At 40.9% G+C, this 26,042-nt stretch overlaps 1 protein-coding gene across 2 annotated transcripts in view; it reads right to left on the bottom strand.

The window, feature by feature from the left end:
• Positions 1-7,849: 7,849 nt before the first annotated feature.
• The window catches only part of LOC311037084 (carboxyl-terminal PDZ ligand of neuronal nitric oxide synthase protein), a 63,468-nt gene continuing 45,275 nt past the window's right edge, over positions 7,850-26,042 (bottom strand). For both annotated transcript variants that reach the window (XM_084046159.1, XM_084046158.1), the window contains exons 10-12: positions 24,271-24,556; positions 9,455-9,585; positions 7,850-9,022 (exon numbers count right to left, since the gene is read on the bottom strand). In XM_084046159.1, coding sequence (XP_083902285.1) covers positions 8,610-9,022; positions 9,455-9,585; positions 24,271-24,556 — 830 coding nt within the window. In that variant the 3' untranslated portion in view covers positions 7,850-8,609. The remainder of the gene's footprint in view (positions 9,023-9,454; positions 9,586-24,270; positions 24,557-26,042) is intronic.

The following is a 26,042-nucleotide window of genomic DNA, read 5'->3' as shown; positions in this document are numbered from 1 at the left end:
ATAATAATAATAATAATAATAATAATAATACATTATTATTATTATTATTATTATTATTATTATTATTATTATTATTATTATTATTATGACAACATGCATCCAATAACATATTTACTTAAAGGGGAAATCCACCCATTTTCAATATTTAACTATGTCATTAATATAGCATAAAGGAGTTGTGTGGAAATAAGAAAAAAGTTCCCCCCTTTCTGTGTTGCCTTGAACTGGAGGATTGATTTTGGGTTTAACATTGCAAATTACAACATGATGAGTCATCATGTTGTAATTTGCAATGTTAAACCCACATTTGAATCTTCAAAATTCATGTGCCTAGGTGAGACATGACCTTGACACAATCTAAATGTCTCAATAGAAGAGCAGGGAGACGAAATACAACCACCCCAATTATATAAGTTATATAGTATTATTTGTATTAACATACTCTAACATACAGATTGTATAAGTTATATTGTATTAATATACTCTACGATACAGGTTGCATAAAATTACATTTTATTCCACTTTAACTTTCTAACAAAAAACATCTTGTTTTATCCAAAATATATCACTTGCACTACCTTTAGACTCTGACTCGTCTGAATACGGTGGAGTTGCTGTTGTACCCCAAGCTATCCACGACGAAATGTCAAGTACAGTCATACCCAGAAGAAGGCCAAAGAGTTGGAGCTGGACCTACAGCATCTTAAAACTAAGTAAGCAATGACTAATTTTAACGAAACAATTGCATGAGTTTGCTCTTCTCTTTTTGTATATATCTATATGTTGGTTATTTGTTCTCATGTTCTTTTTTACTTAGATCTTGACCACAAATGTTAAAAAACATTATATAGAAAGCATGTTATATGGAGTGGACAGATGCTAGGTTCATTATTAAACTGGTATCCTACTAAGGCATACATCAATTCAGTTTTTATTTTTCGTACCCTGTTCATGCTTTATGATGCAACAAATTAGAGATTGCAAAACAGAAACTGGAGGAAGGGCCCCAATATAGCTCTGCATTAAAGCCTGACATCCCTGCTGCAGATAAGCAAACCAGTGACAGCATAGGTGTGTTTAGACAGTGATACTGTTCTACGGAAAATGGTGACAATGTGTACAATATAAGTACTGTGATATTGCCAAAAGGAGCTTAAATATGATTCTCTACATTTTCAGTTGCAACTTCCTCCGTTTCCTCTTCCCCCGAGACGATTTGGCATCGACACCTGGGATGTTTGACACCAACAGTGACAAGGTATTGAAGAAACATACTTTAGAAATGTCCATGTCCATGGCCTTGACTTCAACAATTCCAAGTGCATGATTATTCTGGGGGGGGGGGGGGTCGCAGGCCTGAAAAGTTTGAGAGCCACTCTACCAAATAACCTACTAATAGTTTGCTGCATAGGGAACACCCACTGATATCAGGCTGAAGTTCACAGAGGCCCTCCCAGCGTTATTGACGTGCAGTATATTTCTGTTCAGGTGTACAGTAACACACGCTCCACTGATCGCAGATCAGACGAGAGGCGGTCTGGTATTGAACAGGATCAAGTGGAGGGCTTTGCTCTGGAGAACGGATGAAAGGGGAGAGGGGAATGGCTTCTGACAGACACTCTGCATTATTGATTAGAATAGTGCTGCTAGCGGGGGTTTCTCCGTGACACACTAGACTAGAGGCGTAAAGGAAAATCACACACCAAGTGTGAAGTATAAGCGAAGCGGTGCCTTTGACTTTATTTCATTGAGCTATATATGAACTAGAGCAGGGGTCTTCAACGTTTTTCAGACAAGGACCCCTTAGCTGAGAGAGAGAGATGAAGCAGGGACCCCACCACTACATATTAGATGTTAAACGTGTGTTTCCAGACATTTAACGACTTAAACCCTCAATACTTTGTAAACTTCACCTTTGGCTCGGTACTTGGTCTGCTCTTTTTTCCCCCTCTACAGCAAACCTCTTTCGAGAATGGCCGATCTACAAGCTCGCGTCGCTTGTAGATCTGCTATTTTCGGCTAATGTTCCCCTCAGAATAGGGATGCGAGGGTTCAGCTGGTTACTGTAAAAAAGTAAGATTTGGCGGTCCCCCTGCATTATCTCTGAGGACTCCCTAGGGTTCCTGGACGGCTGGACCCCCTGTTGAACACCCCTGAACTAGAGGAATGTTAAATCCCTGTCCAAGGGCTGCTGTTGCTAGAGTAATCAGCTGCTAATGCGTTGCAGGTGTGCATAGACAGACAAACAAACAAACACGTAAAGCTGGGCAAGTGGGCATAGAGGCAGCTGGGCACCGCCGCTCGAGAAATATAATGGGGTTGGGTTACAAAGTGCTGAAACAACAAAAGAAAACAACACACAAAACAAAAAGAAAGATGAAAAACAATGACTAAATGAAGGATTTAATCACAATTTATGTGTATGTATGCATGCATGCGTGCATGTGTGAGGAAGGATTGTGCGCTATAACACCATGCCGATACTCATGAGTGTATTACGTCCAACTCATGTGGTTCCAACACCCCCAGTATGGATGAAGACAACAAACTAACAAACTAACTAACTACGCAACTAACTAATAAACTAAAGTATAGTAAACAAATGTTTACATTCAATAACCCTATACTCACTCTCCCTCGTCTCACAACAACAAGCCCAATGCAATTATTGCTTTTATCTTCATGCTTAGCGTTAGCCTCGAACTGAGCAAACGAGCATTCATGTTGCTGCCCCACGCAGCTTGGCACCACTTGCAGACAGATCCCTCTATACTTTGTATAACGGACCTGAGTTGGCACTGTACTTGGTGCACTCTTTTTTTCCCTCGACACCAAATCTTTTTTTTCCGAATATAGCAGATCTACAAGCTCACAACGCTTCACAATGTGAGCTTGTAGATCTGCAGTCTTTGGCCATTGTTACCCCCAAAATATGGATACTTGGGTAAGTTGGGTTCAAGCTGATCACAGTCAGGTGCTTTAAAAGTTTCTTGTCTCAGTTGATGACAGACTCCACTGTATAATGCCCCTGATTACCTTACCGTGTTAATATTTTTTTGTGCTCTCTATAGGGTCCATTATTGTTCATAAATGTAATCGTATGTTAATGTCTGTATGTTTTTAGTTGTATGTTCCATGAACTTTTTGTACTGCTGCTACCCTGGACAGGGCTCCCTCGGAAAACAACACCTTGAGATCTTGTATCTCAATGGGGTTTTACCTGTGTAAATAAAGGTAGAATAACAATAAATACATAAATAAATAAACAAACAAACAAACAATCTGGTCAATGAAAAAAATTGTTCAACTAGTCCACTTTATTCATTTCGTTCATACATATTATTGCTGTTTTACACCAGGCATGCGGAGAAGCCCGTAGTAATAAGTTGTCTGTCAGCACACAGGTCAAGTGTATTGACCCACTCACTCATGTACTGCAGCAACAACTTGCTACATGCATGTCATGAACATAAGAAGCAGGGCTTTTGAGCAGTTACATTTTCATCATCATATTAAAAACACAGCTTTTGTTTTTTGTTTTAAATCTTTTCACCTTCCCTTTTAAATCAGCATTTTTAGAATGCATCACTTGATATTGCAGTTCAACATCATTCATCATCAATGATGGCTGAGTGATATGGACTAAATTAAATATCACAATATTCTTTTGGACCAAATACCTTGATATCAATATAATCATTATTGTAACTAATTTGTTTTCCAATATAATTATTTTTTTTATAGTTATATTGGCCAGCCCTAGTATGTGTAATGATATGCTCTGAATCACAATCATATTTAAAACACTGCTTGTTTCACAATATGATTTTGTAACAATTATCAGTAGTAAAAGTTTAAAAAATATATCGCTAATTAAGGCTACTATGGGATACTATTTTGAGGACAGTGACTTGGTACGTTATAGTTATTTATATGTGAAAATGATTTGTGAATTCACCGCCATCCTTGTAGAGCAGTGGTTCTCAAAGTGGGGTCCAGGGACCCACATACAGTGTATGTGTCAGAACCACTGTAGTAGATCAGTGGTTCTCAACCATTTCAGGCCGTGACCCCCCAAATAAATCATATTTGAACTGGGGACCCCCCAAAATAATCATTTGTGAACTGGGGACCCCCCACCCTGACAAGCAGTTGGAATTGCAGGAGTTGAGGCATTACATTTAGTTTGACTCGGTTTCACCGATAAATATTGTGAAAATGGCAGATCTACAGCTCACAACGCCTCGCAATGTGAAATCATGTCCATTCTTTATTCGGCATTTGAGCCAGGGACCACCATTTGATGAGATTTAGCCTCTCAGACCCAAGACTTAGAATATTTTGTCATTGTTGGATAAGATTTTGTCCACAATTCCATGCTGTATTGATGTTGGTACCATAGGAGAGATGACAGGCAAACGTTGATCAAAAACAACCATTATCTAATTAAGTAATGCAGATGTTTAAGGATAATTTAACTCTTGAGAGCGTAAAATGAAACCAAATGGACCCGGAAGGGTCCATTTGGTTTCATTTTACGCTCTCAAGAGTTAAAGATCTATAGGGGTCCATTTGGTTACCAACGCTCCATCACATTTAGCTGGGGACCACCTGGAACCCCCCCAAGGACCACTGGTCCCCGGACCACCGGTTGAAAACCACTGCCATACAGTACAAATCAAGATCTCATCATCCGATCAGTCAGGTGCTAGCAACCTCCATTTACTATGTTTGAACTTTTTAGAGCTCACACTGCTTGTTGTATATCACTTACAACTAGAAAAATGAACCCCTACAAACGCTAAAACAGTGGTTCTCAACCTGTGGGCCAGGTTCCACTGGTGAGCCGTGAGGGTATTGCATGTGGGCCTCTAAATAATTGGGCAAAACATACGATTTTAATGATAATATAACATTAATATATTATATACTATATGTATAACGTAAAAAAAAGTCATATTTTTTCTTTAACAGTAAGTGGTCAGATGGGTGGGCCACGAACACTTCTCAAAAAGGCCTTGATTGTGAAAGTTGAGAACCACTGCTTTTTAGCTAAATCAGTGAAAAACTGTCCTGTACCACTTTGCTACATTACCACATGACAGGAAAAAAACCCAGATGCAATTATTGACACATAAAACATTGTACCACCTAATCAACCGTGACAATATGAAAACATACAGTCACACACATACCGTACCGTAGGCTGTATTGTTCTTACAAGGACTTGCTGGGGAGGAGGAGCGCTTGTTTTTGATAACTCAATGTCCTGCAATTTCACAACAGATACACGATGACATTGTGAAAACTGTGCTTCCCAAACCTTTTCAGCTCAACACCAAAAAGGTGTCCGCCCAGTGACCCAAAAATACATAAACAGTGAAAAATAACCAGTCTACAAGTCTACAGTACAAGTGCTGTGAACTTGTACACTGGCTATTTTCACTATTTTGTTTACATTTTTGTACAAAATGTACAGAATTGGTTTTATTTCAATTTCTTTTTGAAAAATGTTTTGTGGATAAACACCCTTTTGCACACCTACTGGGACAGGTGCGTAGGAGCAAACATACATACTCTATAAGTGAAGACAGTGTGCGGCTCTTCCATTCTATTATTTTTTAAATTTATATTTTGATAAAATCATAACATATATGAGCTTGACTATCAGCAAATTTTGCTCTTTTTGAATTTGTTTTGAAAACATGCTCAAACTTATTTTCGTCTCCTTTCAATTGTGTGAATCTTAACGGTTTATCACGTTGAGCAAAAAGAGCACTCCCTCCCCCAGCCTTCTTGGGAGGAACAATAACGTATAACAACGCACAGTAGGTGTCACTCCATCACTTCTAACCTTCCCTTTCCTTTTCCATTTCTGACTTCCTTGTTCCCCTCTATACTTCTCTCATCCAATCAGGTGCATTACAGCAGGGGGAGGCTCCTCCCACCACCATAGCATTAAGCCCGATTCATACTTCGTCGCGACGAGTTGTGGTCTTGTAGATCTGCTATGTTCGCACAACGAAGCATAAAGATCCGTACCCACGACACCGGGAGCGATTATTTTGAGCAATTAATTAATTTAAACTGGTGTTGGGGTTACGAGTAGGCCTACATGTACACAGAGCGTGATTATAACAAGGCGATGAAGCAACCAAATTATTTTCTGAAACGAGGTCGACTCATCAGTGCGAATAAAATCCTCAACTTGTGTGAATGCATTCACCAACATTAAATGTTTGATGTGAAACAATCGCTACGCATTTTGCATCGTTTATTATTAGCGTTGCTCCTGGTGTGTAACGACCTTAACCACTTAAACCCTCAGGGCTCTACACTAGTGCCTTTTCAGTTTTCGCTCTACATTAATGTATGTACGTCCGGCATTTTGTTTTAAAATGCAATTTTGGGTCACAGGTGGGATTTATCTTTGCAGAAAATAGCCGGTCTACAAGCTCACAATGCGTCGTGCTTGTGGATTTGCTATTTTCTTCGAAAGCTTTCCCCACAATACGGATAGGTACTGGGTGTTTAAATCAGGCATTTTCCTGAACCAACCCTCTCAAGACAGTCAACATGATTCCATTCAGCGTGCGTTGGCAAAAATAAATCTCAATTTACATAACACATCATAATATGAATTGCAAGAGTGGGGGCATCATACAAAATGACATTTCAATGATTATTACTGCTATCAAAAATACAATGTGCTCCCCTTGTTGTCTTTGAAACCTACTGTTCCTCTCACAGTGCAATATCTCTGTTTTTTTGCTACATGTATTCTGCTCAACATTCTATGCACTAAAAAGTATAATTTCTCTCTAGAAAAATACTAACATCTTCCCATATAGGCTACTGTACTAATAATTTATACAGTAGATTATTTCCCAATAACTTGGAGGTCTCTAAATTACGTCTGAAATGTTTCTTGGATCATTAGACCAAAGCACACGCTGCATACTGTGTAGGAGCTGTTTCAATGTGCTACAAGGACATACCGTATTGGAGCATGTATGTAGCTGTAGTTGTTTCAAAATCACTAAAATAACAAGGTCAGACCTTTACGAATCCCGCTGGGGAAATACAGGAATACAGCTTCATTCAGCTGATGGCTGCTCAGATGGTCATGATAAGAGGTCAAAACCCATTAAAACCTGGAAAGCAAAATAACAGATATACAAGCTCATAGCGCGTCACGCTTGTACATCTGCCATTTTAAAAAATATATATTTTTAAAGCGAACATTTTTAACTCAAATCTTTGCTTCTGGGGATCCCTGGAATCAAATATTTTGAGATGGGGGGGTCTCACGGCCAGTGGCCAACCGTGACTACTCTACCCACTAGCTAGTTTAGCTAGCTATATATGGTCCATTAGTGTAATTACTTATTATCATGAGAAAAAGAAAAAAAACATTACAGTGATCGTCAGGGACTCTCTCCCCAATCCACATAGGTTTGCCGAGGCTGAATCTGCTGAGCTTTGTTTCAGCACGGTTGCTATGGTTACAGGTTGGTTAGTGCGCACATTTAGAAGAAGAAGTCCATTATACTTGAGCCAAGTATAATCTGCTGCCAATCAAATCAAACTATAAGCCAGGGGTCTTCCACAAGGGGTCCTCAGAGCTACTATAGGGGGTCCGCCATACTGTATCTTTGTGTGATAGGATGTTTTTTTTTTACTTTAACCACTTGAACCCTAGAATCCCTATTTTGAGGGGAACATTAGCCGAAAATAGCCGATCTACAAGCTCACAAGCTTGTAAATCGGCTATTTTCAGCAAAGAGGTTTGGTGTGGGGGGGGGGGGGGGGGGGGTGGTTACGCACAAAACCTGTTGGGACACTTGCGACAGATTGTTGGCTCACTCAATTTACAAATCGTTAACATTTTAAGTTTAAAAAAAAAATGAACGCCCTACCTCGCCATACTGTAGCGTCACACAAAAGTATCAAGAATAGCAGATCTACAAGCTCAAAACGCGGCGCAAAGTGACACGTTTTGTGCTAGGGTTCATGTGGTTAGGAGGTGATTCTATAACCCATGTCCCACCCATGCTACTGGTGGGGGGGGGGGTGCGGGGGGTGGGGACATGTGGGGTCATACTGGCTGGCTGTCCAGCAGCCCATCCACCCATGCCTCTGGGGTTGGGATCCTTTAGGATCTTAACGATTACGGTTCCTTAGCTATTCCCTCTTAACGGTCCGACTCCTTAACGGTTCCCTTTAACGATTCATATGGAGGGTTCCAAATGGACCCTTGCAGGTCCGTAACTCTCAGAGTGTACAAATGGAACGAAACGTTTGGTTCCATTTTGTACACTCTCAGAGTTATGGTGGTCCTTGAAATTAAAATGTTTGAGAACCACCGGTATCGTAATTGCACCGCAGACGTGAAGTCCACCTACTGTACCAGCTCTGACAGTGTGATAAAACCGGTTACGGAAAACGGTTCCAGATATGATGTTAGGATGAGGTTCCAATGTTGGATCCGGTTCCTCTGGTTTCCGGGTCCCAGCCCTATACAGTACATGCTTCTATAGCATCTCTGTGGGACAGCGGGGGTCGTCCCGCGGCTGGTCCCACCACCCATGCCCCCCCTCCCCACGCTTCTAGCTCCTCTGTGGGACAGCGGGGTCGTCCTGGCTGCTGTCCAGCAGCTCGTCCTCGGAGAAGCTGATGTGAAGGCAGGTGTCGTTGGCGGGGGAGGAGAACGGCGTTTGCGTTTGCTCGCAGTCGCTCGGACGTCGCGCCGCAGACGCCGTCGTCTGCGAATAGTCGTCGGGGATCGCGTCTCCCCCGCCGTCGTCCAGGGGGCTGTCACAGCTGCTGGAGGCCGTCAGGAACGTGCCGGTGTCCCCGAGCAAGTCGTCGTCGTCGTCGCAGAGGGGCGAGAACAGGGACTTGGTCTCGGAGCGGACGCCGGAGTCCTCGCTGCCGCTCTCCCCTCCTCCTCCTCCTCCTCCTCCTCCGTTACTGAGGCAGTGGAAGTCGCCGGACAAAATGGAGCAGGGGGTGACGACGTCTTGGAAAGGATGGACGAGGGTTATTAAGAGTTAAAAGTGCAGTAAGCGATATTTTTGTGTAGATAGACAAATAGATCTGTATTCTGATAGTAATCATTGCTGTGTAGAGTGTTTGTTCTGTAACAGCAGTCTCTACGTCTCTCTCCAGTCTCTCTACTTTTGCAAACAGAAAATACATTTTCATGTCGGGATACCAATTTCATCCTATCAGGATACAGGATATACAAGGGAAAATAATGGGAGTGATGACACAAAGACATGCGCAGACAACATTGGAACTGGAACGCCATAACATTGAAACTTATAAAATGGGTAATCTCTAAAAGAAAGCCTTTTCAAAAAGTAAAAACGAAACTTATAAATGAATCAAAACGAAACTGAAATTGAAAACAAAAAGTCAAAACTAATGAAAAATGCAAAACTATAATAACCTTGGGAAGGACTGGGAGCCATGCCGTCGGCCGGGGGCACGCCACTGACGTCGGACCCTGGAGAGAGGGCCCTGCTGGCCCGCTTACGGTTGGCGGGCGGTGGGTCCAGCTTGGGGATAATTTGCTTACACCTGCAGATTAAAGAAAAACATCAATGACAAAACTATAGTTGATGTGGTGGACAAAGTGTCAGGATCGGTGTCCTGGTATCTTATTATGCATCGTTCCTTTTGTTTCCTGTTCTCCTTTCTACTTTTATTGTGTAGTTATGTTCCTAGTGTTCCTGTCTGCCCTAGTGTTTGCTACCCGTCTTGTCTCACCTCCCTGTGATTACTTGTTTCTCCACCTGTGTCCTGTTAAGTCTCCCAGCCAATCCCTGTGTTGATTGTCTTTGAGTTCACCTGTGTCTTGTTAGTCCTGTCTATTTAATACCTGTGTTTGTAAAACGCTCTTGTCAGATTATAGTTGATGTCATGGTGTGTCCTTGCCCTGTGTGTCCTGGTTTAATGCCAGTTTGTATCCTGAGTTTGTTAATAAATCATCATTGAACTTCATCTGCCTGCCTGTGTGGTTGTGCACTTGGGTCCGATACTTGTCTCATATTGTGACACAAAGTACACATTCTCTAGACAAAACCTTCGAGATATCTTTTTTTTTTTTTAAGTTAAATTAAAAGTACATTATGAATCCTAGAAATGTAGTGCAGTCAAAAGTACAAATGTTTGCGTTTGAAATGTTGCGGAGTGAAAGTCAGAAGTATCTCTGTAAAAGTATAACGTCACCTCAAATCCAATGCTTCACTGCCAAAGACAATCAGATTTATTTTCCCAGATTGTGTTTTTGGTGAAAACGAGCTATATTCATACTGCGGTTACAATGTTTTTTTTTTGCCGGTGGGAAGAAGAGAGACTCGTCTTTCCACCGAGACATCGTTTGTTTACATCCGTGTTGAAAAATAAATTCTGTGGATCGTCAAAAAGACAAAATTAGGAAAAAACTGCTGGCAGTGACAGATGAATTAATCAATTAATACCTGTATACGTATACGTACAGTACTTCATTACTGTCCACCACTGGTTAATGTTTTTGGACTTTGTGGAAAAACCTCCTTTAAGTCCACACTTTAGTTCTTGTGAGTGACTCAGTTGAACATCATATCTCTTCCTTTCCTTTCCTTATAATGTAAGTATGTCCCTAAAAGAAGATGAATTTTGCACGAATCCACACAACTCCATAAACAGATGCTGCAGTGAATGGACAGACCTATCCATAATGTATATCCTTGCTGTCGGGCATAAACCTTCCCTCTAGTATCTCCGTATTTCATCTTTTTTTATGTCTTTTCATAAATTAACCCATTATAAGACCGGGAACGCATCTGTCATTTTAAGATTTATTTGGCTATTCAAAAAGAGCAGATATACAAGCTGTGACGCGCTATGAGCTTGTAGATCTGCTTTTTTTTTTTTTTTTAAAGAAGTGAACAAGAGTTCAAATCTTTGAATATATATACATTTTTAACTCAAATCTTTGCTTCTGGGGGTCCCTGGAACAAAATATTTTAAGATGGGGATCCATAACCAAATACATATAATTTTGGGTGGTCCTTGACATGAAAATGTTTGAGAACCACTAATATTTTCACGATTTTTCGAAAAGAATTGCAGATCTACAAGCTCTTAACGCGGCACTCTGAGCTTGTATATATGCTATTTTGAATAGCCAAAGAAATCTAAAAATTACAGACAGATGCGTTTCTGATTTTAAAGGATTAATGCCATATTTTATACTTATTTTAGTCCTATGTCAGTGTCGCACAAAGGCAGTGAAAATATCAAATCTGCAAGCTACACGTTACATGGTGAATTGTTCACATCTAATGACGTGCCCAAAATAGGGAGGCCAGGATGAAAGTGGTTAAGTGTGTCTGTGGGCTTGTATAAATATTTAACCGATGAAAAGTGTTAACAAGAGCTTGTGAATAAATAATAATAACGACAGTGAATCCCCTTACACGCGCGTACAGTACGTTCTTTTGTCCGTTTCCTGAAAGCTAACGATTTTTTCCCCCTCCGGACATACAAGGTTTTTCCACCTGACCACCACGACCAAATATCCATTATATATCCATAGTGTGCAGTACCGGGTTCTTCTTTATGGGACAGGTGGGAGAGGGCTTTCTCCTTAGCAAGCAGAAACACTTTTCAAACAGCGTGTGAAAGTTTAAGTCTCCCAAGGCTTAACCCATTAAAATCGGGCACGCATAGTGTGACTTTTTAGATTTTAGTCATATTTTATCCACAAGTTTCCTAGGGGTTGTGGGCATCACTTCCTGTCAAATTGATCTCTGATACCTGATCAAATCGACAGGAAGTGATGCCCCCAACGTGAAAATGTGTGCAACTCTTTGATAATAGGCTATATATATATATAGCTATTTTAAAGCGAACGTTTTTAACTCAAATCTTTGCTCCTGGGGGTCCCTGGAACAAAATAATTTGAGATTGGGGAAGGGGGGTCCGCGGCCAAATACATATCATTTTGGGGGTCCTTGACATGAAAAGGTTTTATTCCAGGGACCCCCCCCCCCCCAGAAGCAAAGATTTGAGTTAAACATGTTGTTTCAAAAATATATATATATTCAAAGATTTGCACACATTTTCACGATTTAAAAGGAAATTAGCAGATCTACAAGTTCATAGCGCTATGAGCTTGTATATCTGCTATTTTTGAATAGTATATAATTATGGTTATAGGCTAATAGTTAAAAATCGAAAATGACACAGGTGCGTTCCCGGTCTTAATGGCTTAATTTCCGCTCCACCACTCTGATTCCCAAAGCCAGGTCACTGTGAGGTAAGCTGTTACTAGATTTGAAGGAGAGCTTTACTAGTTCTCCCTTAGAACGCTCTCTTAGAGCAGTGGTTCTCAACCTGTGGGTCGGGGACCACCAGGGGGGTTTATCCTTCCAATAAAGGTACTACAGTATATGTTTGTTTACTCAGCTTTCAATATGATCACAGGTTTAAAAAGACAGGCCATTTTAACCACCATTAAAAACACTAACAACAATAATAAAAACCCAACCTCAATCAATCAAAGGTCCAGAATCTAAGATTATCTAAGCTAAAAGTAAAATAACCTCGTACAAAAATCTAAAATGGCTGTCATTTAGGGAGTCTGCACATCCCATGTGGGATTAGTGATAGCTCTTATAACTCTGAGAGCGTGAAAACGGTTAACGGGTCCATTTGGTTCCCTTTCGTATGCTCTCAGAGTTAAATGAACACTGAGGATTTGACAGTGTGAGAATGGGGGGAGGGGGGGGGGCTATAATATGTTACCAAACTGGGGGTTCCTTTGAAATGAAAAGAGCTGAGAAAAAAATAAAAAATCACTGCTCTGAGAGGCTTTTATCTCCACCCCACATCCCCCTGCTGAGGACAGGAGAGAGAGAGAGAGAGAGAGAGAGAGAGAGAGAGAGAGAGAGAGAGAGAGAGAGAGAGAGTGTGAGAGAGAGAGAGAGAGGGTGGGGGTGGGGGGGGGGGGGGGTGCAGGGTGGAAGATGGGAGGGAAGAGAAGAGAGGGCTGCAGGCTTTCCTCCTCTACTGAAACACAATCTATAAATAGACACACTGCAGTCTCCCATATGTTGTACCACAACAACGCCACACGCACACAACCGCACACGCAGACGCACACACACACACACACACACACACACACACACACACACACACACACACACACACACACACACACACACACACACACACACACACACACACATTTTGGGTTTAGTATACTTGTGAGGAAGGCAATAATTTAGGAGGGATATTTGTCATTATAAATGCTGTTTTTACCTTCTTTCTTCGTGGGAGGGGGGAATTCCCTTTTTTTTTTACCCTAAAAAAACAAAACCCTTAAATGCTTAATGTAAACGTGGCTCTAAAAATATTTGTTAACCAGGAAAATGGTCCTCCTAGGGTTGGTTTCTCAAGTTCTATACACTTGTGGGCACATCAGCTACTCAATAGGAGATTGACTTAGGTACAATTCGTCAAAAATACAGGTATTTGTACTTTACTTGAGTATTTCCAATTTCCAATACTTTTACTTCTACTCCACTACATTTGGGATCCAAATATTGTACTTTTACTCCACTACATTCATTTGAAAACTTTAGTTACTTTGTAGATTTGGACAATTATTACAAAACATACAGTAACCACTTCAACCCTACATACATTTTTCCACCACTGGGAGTAACTGACACACACACGCACATGCTAAATCTAATCTAACAAGAGATTCTGCTCTGCGTTTGAATCTGTCGGTAGCCGTGTTGACAACCCGTGCGCATTGGTTACAAGTGGGCGTGCTATCAGATCAGGAAGCAGGCCGCGCTTTACCCAATCAAATGTAGTGGGCGGGATTTACATGTGTGCCTTCCTTCCCCACTAAAAACAAGCCGAAACTCATTTAACAATAGCGTCCTTGAAGCCGACAAGACCACGGAAAGTTAGTAACATTTTAAATTGCTCTTTCATCATAGAAACAAGTGGGCTTATAACCAAAACGATCCATGTTCTTTGGGAGAATTGGTGTCAGTGTTCCGTGGAGAAATATTGTTAGTGGGAATGAAAACATAGTCGCACCACCGGAAGTGGAGCGCTGAAGGCAGACCAAAAACCCCAGTTTCCTTGCGCACGGGTGCTCCGTGGAGCTTGTCCGAGAGCCAAGTGAATAAGTAAAAAACAGCAGAGGGCGCTGTTTTTCTTTTTTATTTGGCGATGGGTTCCCAGATTGGTGATCATTTAACTCTGAGAGTGTGCCAAATCTGCCAATGGAACCAAATGGACCCTTCGATTTGTACACTCTCGTATTGGGAGTGGGACACAGGTTATTTTTTTGGCCATTTCATGAAAGGTAATCCTGAAAAGATTTCAACCCTACAGTGACAATATCTACTGTAAAGTGGCAATGCGGGTTGGACAAGCGACCTCCCTGCCAAACCGCTTCCAATGTGGCGTCCATATTTTTGCCATGTCGTTATAGGTGGACATTGTCCAAAATGATTAAGCAATTTATAATGTTTTTTTTCTTTAGCTATGCGTGCCACAGTTTCATTTACCCTGCTACAGTTTCACGTGTGTGCATGCACGCACGGACACAAACACACGCACGCACGCACGCATGCACGCAGGCAGGCAGGCACACACAACATATCATTGCCATCTGTAGGGGTGGAGTCATTAATGTCATGCCGTTCAGTTTGGAACGTCTGCCTGGAAGGATGCATTCATGTGTCTTTGCTTATTATACAGTAGCTCCTCAGAGACGCCTCCTAATCCTTGCTTCATGCACCTTAGCGTACAGTATGTATATATATTTGACATTGCTAATACAGTATTATATTAGAAATATTTGACAGTATTGTTGCAGTCGGGCAGAAACCTCTTATCTCCACATTTGAACTTTTTGTGTGTTTTTTCGTATATTAACGCCCCACTTGATCATACTACAGCGTCACACGAAAGCATGCATATGATATTTTTTTATTTGAATCCTGAAAAGTAACCGTTTTAGACCTAATATGAGGTTTCCCCCCAACGGAGACGATATCTGACTTGTTTTACTAAATCCTCCGGTTCTGAAAGGCTTTCAGGACATCCGGAGGGTTCGGAAAGAAAAGTTCAGAGACCGCCCACCGGAAGTTTCGGGATGACAATTTGTAGTTTATATCACCTGAATTTCCAAAGAAAAGGTCGAAAAGGTCGTCGACAGGAGCGCGCTATTGGCCTTGAAATGAGCGCTAACAATGTAGCAATGGGCGGACAACACTGACAGTGTCTCCATATGGACAGCACAGGCTGACCGGCTGATTAGACCCATGCTCACATGGTTAGGATCGTGCAGAACCACATCCGCATAATACTGTAACTGGATGCAATTATGCTATTATGCACTCATTAGGAGAGCAATCACCGCGCTGAAGTCTTTACAGCAGACAAGATACAGGCTGACATGACAGCAGACAGACAGTCACCCATCACGTGCACGCCATGCCCACAGCCGTCAGTGATGGAAAAAGTACGGCGATTTCTTTTTTTAAAGTACAAACAAATATATTTTAGAAAATGTTATCGTCATGATGCGACTCGTTGTGAGCTTTATTAAATGGCTGAAGTATGAAACAAGGCTTAATTTGTTAATGCCTGTTATGTATCAATAACATAAATCTACAAAGTAACTAGTGATGTTTTTAAACAATTGTAGCAGAGTAAAAAAGTACAATATTTACTGCGGAGATGCAGTGGAGTGGAAGCATAAAGAAATCGAGAAATCTGAATTATCAAGCAAAGCTAAAGTACTGCAAACTTGTGCTTAATTAAGCAAAGCACTAGAGTGACTTTTCCCACCACCGAGAACCATGCTCCTTGTGGTCTAATAATACTCACAGAAAGAAGAAGTAGAGGAGGACAAGAGGAGCATATAGAGGAGGAGGAGATGAGGAGGTGATGAAGGGGGGCTAGGCAGTAGCAGAGACCCCCATGCAGGCTCCTGCGGAGAGGCAGGCTGAGGCAGCGTAATGAGGACAGGGACAGCAGGTAGGGGAGGGGTGATGGAATACAGAGCCATGGGTTTAAACCCATTAAAGACCTGAGGCCCATTCTACAAAATGTCTCCTAAATCCTAAAATCAGTTTTCTGAAAAAAACGTATCAGTGGTGCTTAACCCATTCAATCCGGCAACGCATTTCTGTCATTTTAAGATTTCTTTGGCTACTCAAAAAATAGCAGATATACAATCTGCTATTTTTTTTAAAAATCAGGACATTTTGGGAAAAATCTTTGAATGTATATTTTTTAAAGCGAACGTTTGTACGGGGTCCTTGGAACAAAATATTTTACAAATGATCGCTTTAAAAATATATACATTTCAAGATTAGCAAAAAGTTTCACGATTTAAAAAAAATTGCAGATCTACAAGCTCATAGTGCTCTGAGCTTGTAGATCTGCCATTTTTGAATAACCAAAGAAATCTGAAAATGACACATGTGTTCTTAATGGGTTAAAACCTTTACGTGTCAAGGACCCCTCAAAATTATATGTATTTGGCCGCCGACCCGACCCACATTTTCAAGATTTTTTCAAAAATAGCCAAAGTACACTTTGAGAACTAATGTGCTATATACAGTATATACTGTAGCTAAAATCTAAAATTACACAAGATGCTTTCCTGGTTTTAATTGGTTAATACTTGGCCCGTGAGAGCCTAGTATAGATCCCTGGGGGACCCCGGTCAACTAAGTACAGTATATGCAGTAGGGTTTATGTGGTCAAGGCACCAGCTATCAGTGCTCAGGGTCTCAACTGGAGGCCTAGGGGAAGGCTGAATTATTTTAAAGGGTCTACACCATGAATTTTAACTTTTTCTTCATTTTTGTGTGTTTTTGGTCTCCCCCACCTCTCTTCTGTTCCAACAAATACCCGACTTCGAGCATGCAGGCTTTCATAGGCTATTTGTGGTTTTCATGTAAATTGGTCTGAAAACAGTCCGTCAGATTTGTTCCCCCACCCTACGTCACGTCTGGGAACAATTCCTCCCGTTTTTCAGTTCTAACCAAACAAAAAAATCCAAAAAAATTTTTTTTTTTACATTTTTTCTTATTTTTTTTTTTTACTTTTTCCACACAGAACCAGGACATGACATGCATACAAACTGGCTCAATAGCGCCCCGTGCCAAACAGGACAATGTGGTATTGCAGGTGAAAGTGCTTTATAAGCCAGAGAGAAGTTAGTTGGAATGAGTATATCTGAGGCTTGATTTAGGCTCAAACCTTTTGAAAAACGTTTGAGGGACATAAACAATATGATATCAAATATTATTATTATTTTTTAAATTCATGGTGTAGCTCCTTTAACATGCATACATATTTGTTTTTGTCGCATTCCTAAGCCAATAATTTGATGACCGGGTGGCTGCTCAGTAGGAGAGTCTCCTACCGGATAGACTCCGCCGGTCATCAAATTCTTGGCTTAGGAATGCAACAAAACTACTCCTTTAAGTCTAATTACATCCCCCCATTATTGTATTTGTACATCTTAGTTGACTGGCCGTCCCTTGCAATGCGTAGGATACAATGCTGGTACATTTCTATTTTTTCTTGGTCAATTTTAAGGTTCTATCTTTGCAAGGAAGTCAAAACGTACAAACTCATAAGTTGCATTGTAAAGTGCCTGTACCCTGTACGGAGGTGAGATGGGAAAGATGAGATGTTCCTTATGAAATGTTTGTCTTTCCATTCGGGGTATATACGGAACCTGTAGGTTTATCTATTGTAAAAATTGCATGACACAACAAGCCTACTGTACTTGTACACAAGGGTCAGGCTCAATTTAAATATCTTTACCTGAGGAAGACCAAACTTGATCAAAACATTGTTTGTTTGTTCATTTGCACAGTAGAAATTATTCAGAGCATTTTGGAGGTAAAACTCAAACTTGAGCTCCCTGTCCCCTTGCTGGAATTTAAAAGGCGATTAAACCATACATTGTATATGACTTGCTCTCTTTTATAGTATTTTTTTGTGTACCTGTTATGTACAGTAGTTGTTGTTTTTATCTGGCGCCTTACAATGCTTTGGCCTTGTTTTGTCTAGGTCTCACTTAAAAATACTGCAGCTTTTTGAATCTCAATGTGGCTCCCTGGTTACATAAAGGTTGTAAAAAGAATGATACCAACATGGTGTTGCCTGGGGGAAAGGATTTCTCACTGGAATAAGGAGCCTTGTTAATGGGACATGAGGGGGGTTTAGATGAGGAAGAGGAGGAGCAGGAGAGAGTCCTCGTACCAAAGAGAGGGGGACAAGTTAGGCTACTGCATTTAATATCTAACTGTTTATTACAGACATCTTCTACAGCAGTGGGTCCCAAACAGTTTCATGTCAGGGACCCCCAGATTGAGTATTTGGCTGTGGGCCCCCAAGTTGAAAAGATTTTGTGCCAGGGACCCTCATAAGAGATGATTTGTCAACCTTTGTCACGATTTGTTTATCAAAAATACCCACAAAAGAAAGAGGGGGAAAAAAAGACTGAAGTAGAGTTTCTATCTGAAAATATGTTTCATAAGTCATAACTGAAATCTAGCCTGCATTTGTGCTTCTGTCAATAACAAGAGGGGCTGAGAATAACAACGATGCATAAATCTACACATCAATCTCAAGCTCAATCTTATTTACATCAGCTGGGACTCCCAGACAGATGGAGACACAGGAAATGAAACGTGAGCAGAGTAACACCTAGGGATGAGGGCAGACAAATGTGAAACTATACAAGAGAATGGAAAAAGAGTAACGGTCATGCTTAATTTATACTGCATTGTATGACTGTGTTTGCCTGTTATCCCCAGCCAATCATCTGTTGATTGTTCATCGTGTTCACCTGTTTCTTGTTAGCCCTTGTGTCTTTGAAAGCCCTGTCCTGCTGTCAGTTCGGTCTGGTAGGCTGTTGTTATTTCAGTTGCTAAACATGTGTTAAGTTTCCTGTGTATAATGCCTGTTGCTGGAGAAATTAATTTATACACTGACAGCGTTGTGTGAGATATTTCCAATTGTTTGAGAAATGAAGAGCTCCTGAAGCCCTAGCATTCCCCAATCATATCAAAGACAAAAGTGCTCTCAAAATCCACCTCTTCAATATGGCTCCAGCTGACTGCACAGCCCTTGTTTTACTGTTCCACAGTTTTTATTGGTTTTACTCTAGTCTTTTGTGTTTTTTTCCTAATAAAGTTGATTATTTTTGTTGTTTTCTCCCTCCCACATGTATAAGCGTCTTTGGGTACTCAGAAAAGTGCTATATAAATCTGAGATTATTTCTGAGCAGTTGTACATTACACAGCAGAGTGTGAATCCATCTCATCATTATGCTGCACAGGCCATTTGTGACCAACGGAGCTGCTAGCTCAGAAGAGGCTCTCAGAGTCTAAAGCAGGGGTCTTCAAAGATTTTCAGGCCAAGGACCCCTTAGCTGAGAGAGAGAGATGAAGCAGGGACCCCAACTACATATTGTACAAAATTGTGTTGCAGATTAAACCTTTTCATAGATTTCATAGATAGCTTCATAGACTATCAGTGTTGTGTGAATTAATGTGTTTTGTTTATTTCAGACATTTAACCACTGAAACCCTCAATACTTAGTAAACTTGACCCTTGTGGCTCTATACTTGATGTGCTCTCTTTTCCCTCTACACCAAACCTCTTTGCCGAAAATGCTGTGTGTGTGTGTGTGTGTGTGTGTGTGTGTGTGTGTGTGTGTGGGTGTGGGTGTGTGTGTGTGTGTGTGTGTGTGTGTGTGTGTGTGTGTGTGTGTGTGTGTGTGTTTGTTTTAACAGACAGATAGATGGATAGTTTGCAAAAAAAAAGGCACGGTGGCACAGATTTATACAAAAGAGTGCTAAGAAGGATAACCCAGATAAGCCCTCAGGGCTTGTTTCCATTAATTAGGTCCTGTGTATTCCCGAGAGAGAGAGATAGACATACAGTACAGAGAAATAGATACATATTTAATGACAATCAATAGCGTCCTGTCTCGGTCTCGCGCATATATCACGGGAGCCTTGCACTGTCTTTGTGAGACGTCGGTTAAAATGAATTGGAATAAAAACAAATGTGTATCGGTTCTGGATCGCCTCCTTGTGAACTCTCGCATTGTGTGATCCCTTGTTGGCCATCAATCGTGTAGTGAAAACCACAACGATATGAAAGCCGATTTCAAGAAAGAGACTTGTGTAGTGTGAAATGCTTAACGATCAGATGACTCCCCGACCACTTTAAAAGTCCTACAGTGTCTACCTGCCCTAAGCTTGGGGGCTGTTTGATGTTGCGAATGATCAGTGTTGCTAGATTCAGAGTGTATTAATGACACAGACAGACACAGACAATGATAATTTCCACCTTATTTGTGCGTCTGAAAAAGATCTTAATACAGTATAAAATAATTCCGAAAATATGCAGCTTGCGAAGAATGGGTCCAATATTTACTTGAGTGACTATGCATGGGGCAAAAGAGGTGCTCGTGTTCACTTCTCCCATTGGAATTGATAGAATCACAACCTACTTCTGCTCTCCTAAAGGGGAGATGCAGGAAGTCAAGGGAAGTCAAGAGTCAAGAGTCAAGACTTTCTATCGATTTGTCCTTGGTTTGTTTATACTTGGTTGCGCCACGCGTAGGTCTCACGCTTTCGGTCATTTCGGTCACACATCACATGCAACTGAAACAGTCGTGTCCCATTCACTTCCATTCAATGTGAGCTTCCGGCCGCGTAGCAAAATCGCATCACGTGCCATGATCTGCCATCTTGTGTTTAACTCAGTAGAACAGAGAGAGAGAGAGAGAGATGGCAGAGTGTCTTGGCTTTAAACGGATTTTCCAGGGAAATCCACAAAAGCAAAAGCAAGTACACAGTAAATTCCTTAGCTCAGTGTGAATCTATTTGTAACTCAGAGTGTACACATGTTTATACACTCTCAGGGGCAAATTTGCCAAAGGATTGCCCACTAAATCAGTGATTCTCGACCTTTTCAATTTCAAGGATCCGCAGCTTGACATGCATTTCCCCCATTTTATAAATCATTTCTTTATCTCAGGGACCCCAATCTGCACTGTACAATCCTCACTGTTAATTTAACTCTGAGATTGTAGAATTACTGACCCGTAAGGGTCCATCTGGACTCCTGGTGGTCCGCGGACCCGACGTTGAGAAACAGTGTGTTAATCTTGCACATTTGTTGTGCACACTGTCACTAGGCAAATGTAGAATCCCACGGCTAATTGGCGCACTATTCTTTCAGAGCCAGGCCATCTACAGTACGTAGGCTATAAGGAAATGAATGGCAGTCGAATCTGTCTGAAACCATGCCCAAATATGGTGAAGTCATACGTCATAGATTATGACAGACCAGTGGTTCCCAAACACGGGTCTAGTCGGGACCCATTTGTGGGTCTATTTGTATCTGTCTTTTGTGGACATTCATCTATTTTACGTTTACATTTTTTTAAAGAAATATTCAAAAATATTAAATCCCTTCTTCAAAACAATTACAGAAATGTAGGAAAAATAAGATAAAAATCCATGAATTACAAATAATATTTAAGATATTGCCTATTGAAAATAGCAGATCTACAAGCTCACAATGCTTCACAGACACATTGTGAGCTTGTAGATCTGTTATTTTAACTGTTAAATAGGGCTCAAGTGCTGCATGTTTAATGTATATTTTTTAAGTTTGATTCCCGGGGAAACACCCAATTTCTCTTTTGGGCCTTGAGCTAAAACGTTTGGGGGAACCGGTGTCCAATAGAGATGACTGGTGTTATAGACTGGCCACATGAAGTCTGAGGTCCACATGCAGCCATACCGTCATTGGACTCAGTCTTGTTGAATTTTTCCTCTGCTATGCACAGACTTTTATTTTGACATGTATAGAGGGGTATAGGGTTTCAGGTTGTGTGGGTATGCAAGCTGGGATTGGTTAGGAGAACTGTGCAACAGGAAACCACAGGATGTGAGTCTAGCTGTAAGGGCTAAAGCTGAACTCTCTCTGGGCTGGCGTCTCGCCAGGTATGGCACACACGCACGCACGCACGCACGCACAGCTTACACATGTATACACAATGACAGATACACAATACTTAATGTATATATAAAAAGTCCAATAGTCTGTTTATTCCAAGAGTTCTCAAACTTTTCCTTGCCAAGGGCCGTTAGCCATAGTAGGTTTGCTCATTTCTCTACTTTCAATAAGGGTTTTTGAAAATGTTTGAAAACTAATTGGACAATTTTGTGACATGCCCAAAATAGGGTTACCATGTTGAAAGTGGTTAAACCGGCACAACAATCGCATCAATTGAATTTAAATACAACATTTTATGTATGTTTCTTTTCATGATTTTTCACTCCTCCCACCACCTTGGAAACCGGTGTAAATTTCTCTTAATTTTTTGTTTCCCACATTTCAAATTAGATTTTTTTTATGAATTTTATACATTCTGCGTAATGAGTACTTTTACTTTTGATACTTTAAGTACATACCAGTACTCCGAATTCCGAACTTTTACTTGTAACAGAGTATTTCTATATTGCAGTATTGGTACTTTTACTTAAGTAACATATTTGGGTACTTTTTCCACCACTGGAAAAATGACAAGGAAACAAGAGGGGGAAAAAAATGACGAGGGGCACGGATGAAAGAAAGAGCGAAGAGTAAAGAGCCTTCTGCTAGTGAGTCCAGGATCTTAGATAATGTAAAGAGATTAAAATCCCATTAAGAGATAATTATATCACACCATATCTGCATTTGCGTGCGTGCGTGCGTGCGTGCGTGCGTGCGTGCGTGCCAGCCAGCCAGCGTGTGTGTGTGTGTGTGTGTGTGTGCACTACAACAAAGGCTCAGGTAAGAGGCAGTGTAAAATATGGCACTGAAATAGTACTTTTAAAACCACTTAAACTCTACACTTTAGTTGACCGTATCCCCCATGGCCTGTCTGTATACTGGGCCCCCTCCTGTTTTTGCTCCACACTAAATATCTTGGCCAAAACTTAGCCATCTGTTCAAAACATAGTCTTCCACAGCTTGAACCAGTAAAGTAGAATTTGTCGCTGTTGGGCAGAAAACTATTTTCTCCATGTTTTAACTTTTCCTTTTTTAATTTTTTTTATACTTGATCATTATTTATTATTTTATGTATTTATATGTTTATACAAAAATGTTTTCTAGCCGAGGCTAATTTAAGGACCCCTGTCCCTGAAACTACTACAGTGTCACACAAAAGTGTCGAAACATAGCAGATTCTCATATCAGAGAAGCTCAAAACGAGCCATGATACGACGCCTTTTGAGCTACATTTCAGTGCCAGTAGTAGTACTGTACCTCGTACCTCGTTCACTCTTATACTTGGCTGCCTGCCTGTGTGTAGCACACCAAAAATAGCCAATCTATACAGGGTCCCCACGGTCATGAAATTCCTGGAAATATTTTGAAATAAAATTTAGAAAAATCCAGTACTGGAAAAGGTTTGAAATTGATCAAACATCATCAAAGGTCCTGGAATTTATCAAGGGTCCTGGAAAAATATTTGGCTATGCATTGTTTTTGGCTATTGATTTTGTTAAAACAAAACATTTTCATAAACATGAATAATATTACACGAAATATGTAACATAAGTAGTTTTTTCGCCGAACGGGCTGTGTGACGGCAGCCTAATGTATGTCTCAAACTTTATTTTTGCTACACTGCCTATCTTTGGGCATTCTACATAGGAGTAAGAGACACATTATTGCGCCGAATGATTGTTATATAGGCCTGGAAATTGGGCTAAATATTCTGGAAAAGTTTTGGAAATTCATTGCTAAAAATGTGTGGGGACCCTGTCTATAAGCTCACAATGCGTGTCAGTGCAAAACGCATTGAGCGCTTATAGATTGGCTGTTTTGTATCTATTGCGCTGAAATGTGCAGTTCTTAGTGGAACCATGAGGGAGACAACATACTGTATGGCTGCACATCCAGGAGGAGAGATATTAAACTACTGTTGATCAGGGACTCACTCTGTTTCTATGCAAGAACCTTGTCATAGCGAATGTGATATACATTCTTGCCCACAAGGTAATGAAACAGTGATTCTCAACCTGTGGGCCGGGGCCCACTGGTGGGCCGTGAGGATATTGCAAGTGGGCCACCAAATACTTGGCAAAAAAATATGCTTTTATTGATCATTATATAAAAAAAACGAAACAAAAAAAATCATCTTACTTGTCGTCCACGTTTGCTGAATTTCTCGCCGAGAACGGCACAACGTCAAAACTCTCGTTGCTCGCCCCGATGAAAGGGTCCGCCTCCCCGTTCGTCGAGCCAGATGGTTTGGTCCGTCGCCCGTCCCCCAGGTTGAGCAGGTTGAGGTAGGACTCGGCACAGTCCACCCGGGCGTAGGGGAGAGGGGTGTTGGGCCACGCAGGGGTGGAGGTGACGTGGTTCTTCAAGTTCAGAGAGAGAGCTTTCGTCGACGCGGAAACCGTGCTCCACAACGAGTCCTTGTCATCTGTGATAATGAGACGAAACAAAACAAGAACAGAGCGGCAAAATGCCACGATAATCAATTACAGATGGATGTGTGTTGGAAGGAAAATGCATCTCTGTCTCTCTCTTTTCTCTCCATCTAATTCATTCTCTCTTTCCATTTCTCTTTCTATCCACATTATTTCCATCTGTCCCGGTCTTTATGTCTGTCTGTGTGTGTGTCTGTCTGCCTGTCTGTCTGTCCGTGTGTCTGTCTGTCTGTCTGTCCGTGTGTCTGTCTGTCTGTCTGTCTGTCTGTATCGTTCTATAACTTGCTCCGTCGTATAACAGTGTCGCATGCTCAAAATAGCAGATCTACAAGCTCACAATGCATCGCATCCAACAACGCGTTGTGAGCTTGTATATTTGGCTTTGGGTTTCAGCACACCACTGTCATACGCAGTGGTGTAAAGTAAGTACATTTACTCAAGTACTGTACTTAAGAACAATTTTGAGGTACTTTTACTTTACTGGAGTATTTCCTATTGTCTATAATTTTACTTCTACTCCACTACATCTCAGAGGCAAACATTGTACTTTTAATCCACTACAATTATTTGAAAACTTCAGTTACTAGTTACTTTGCAGATATACATTTATTTTCAAACATTTTAGTACTTTTACTTTTGGTAGCCTACGTTAAGTACATTTTGATATCAGTACTTTCGTACTTTCACTCAAGTACAATTTGAATTCCAGACTTTTACTTGTAACAGAGTACTTCTACATTGCAGTATTGATACTTTTACTCAAGTAAAACATTTGAGTACATTTTCCACCACTGTAATCATACGGTGAAGGATAAATCAGGCCTAACTGCAGTCTCTCTCAACCCGGCATGAGTGCTGAGTCTGACTCTTATCCCAGAAGAGGAGTGGGCACAGTGCCAGTCACAGTAATTAAGTCAACCATGTCTAAGATGAGCTAGATTAGCATTTCCGAGCAGGGCGGCTAACATGATTAATAAAAGCATAAAACGCTGTGTCACTTTCATGTACAGCTAGACACCCCTATACACACGCACACACAGGAAGAACAAACATTAAAAGGTGCAGTAAGTGATATTTTATTTTAGTGTTAAATAGCATTATATTCTGATAGTAATCATTGCTATAGTAACGATAGTCTCCCCGTCGGTACAGCTCTTTAGTAAATAGAAAATACATTTCTAGGTCAGGATACCAATTTCATCCAATCAGGAGAGAGAACTCCATACATACAGGATATACTAGGATAAAAAAAGCACAATTGGTAGTGATGAAGCAGAACACATTGAGGACAAAATTGGAACTGGAACACCATAAGATTGAAGCTGATTAATGGGTTCTTTCTCCTCATTGGATGATATTGGCAACCCACCCGAAAAATGTTTTTCCTGTTCATTAAAGAGCTGGAGAGACGGGAGACCCCTGTTACTGAACAAACAATCTATAGGAATGATTACTATCAGAATATAGATCTTTAACTTT

The sequence above is a fragment of the Gymnoscopelus microlampas genome (genome assembly GCF_963454915.1).
Source record: "Gymnoscopelus microlampas genome assembly, chromosome: 21".
In the NCBI taxonomy this organism is placed as follows: domain Eukaryota; kingdom Metazoa; phylum Chordata; class Actinopteri; order Myctophiformes; family Myctophidae; genus Gymnoscopelus; species Gymnoscopelus microlampas.
This window is presented reverse-complemented; position numbering and strand designations above follow the sequence as displayed.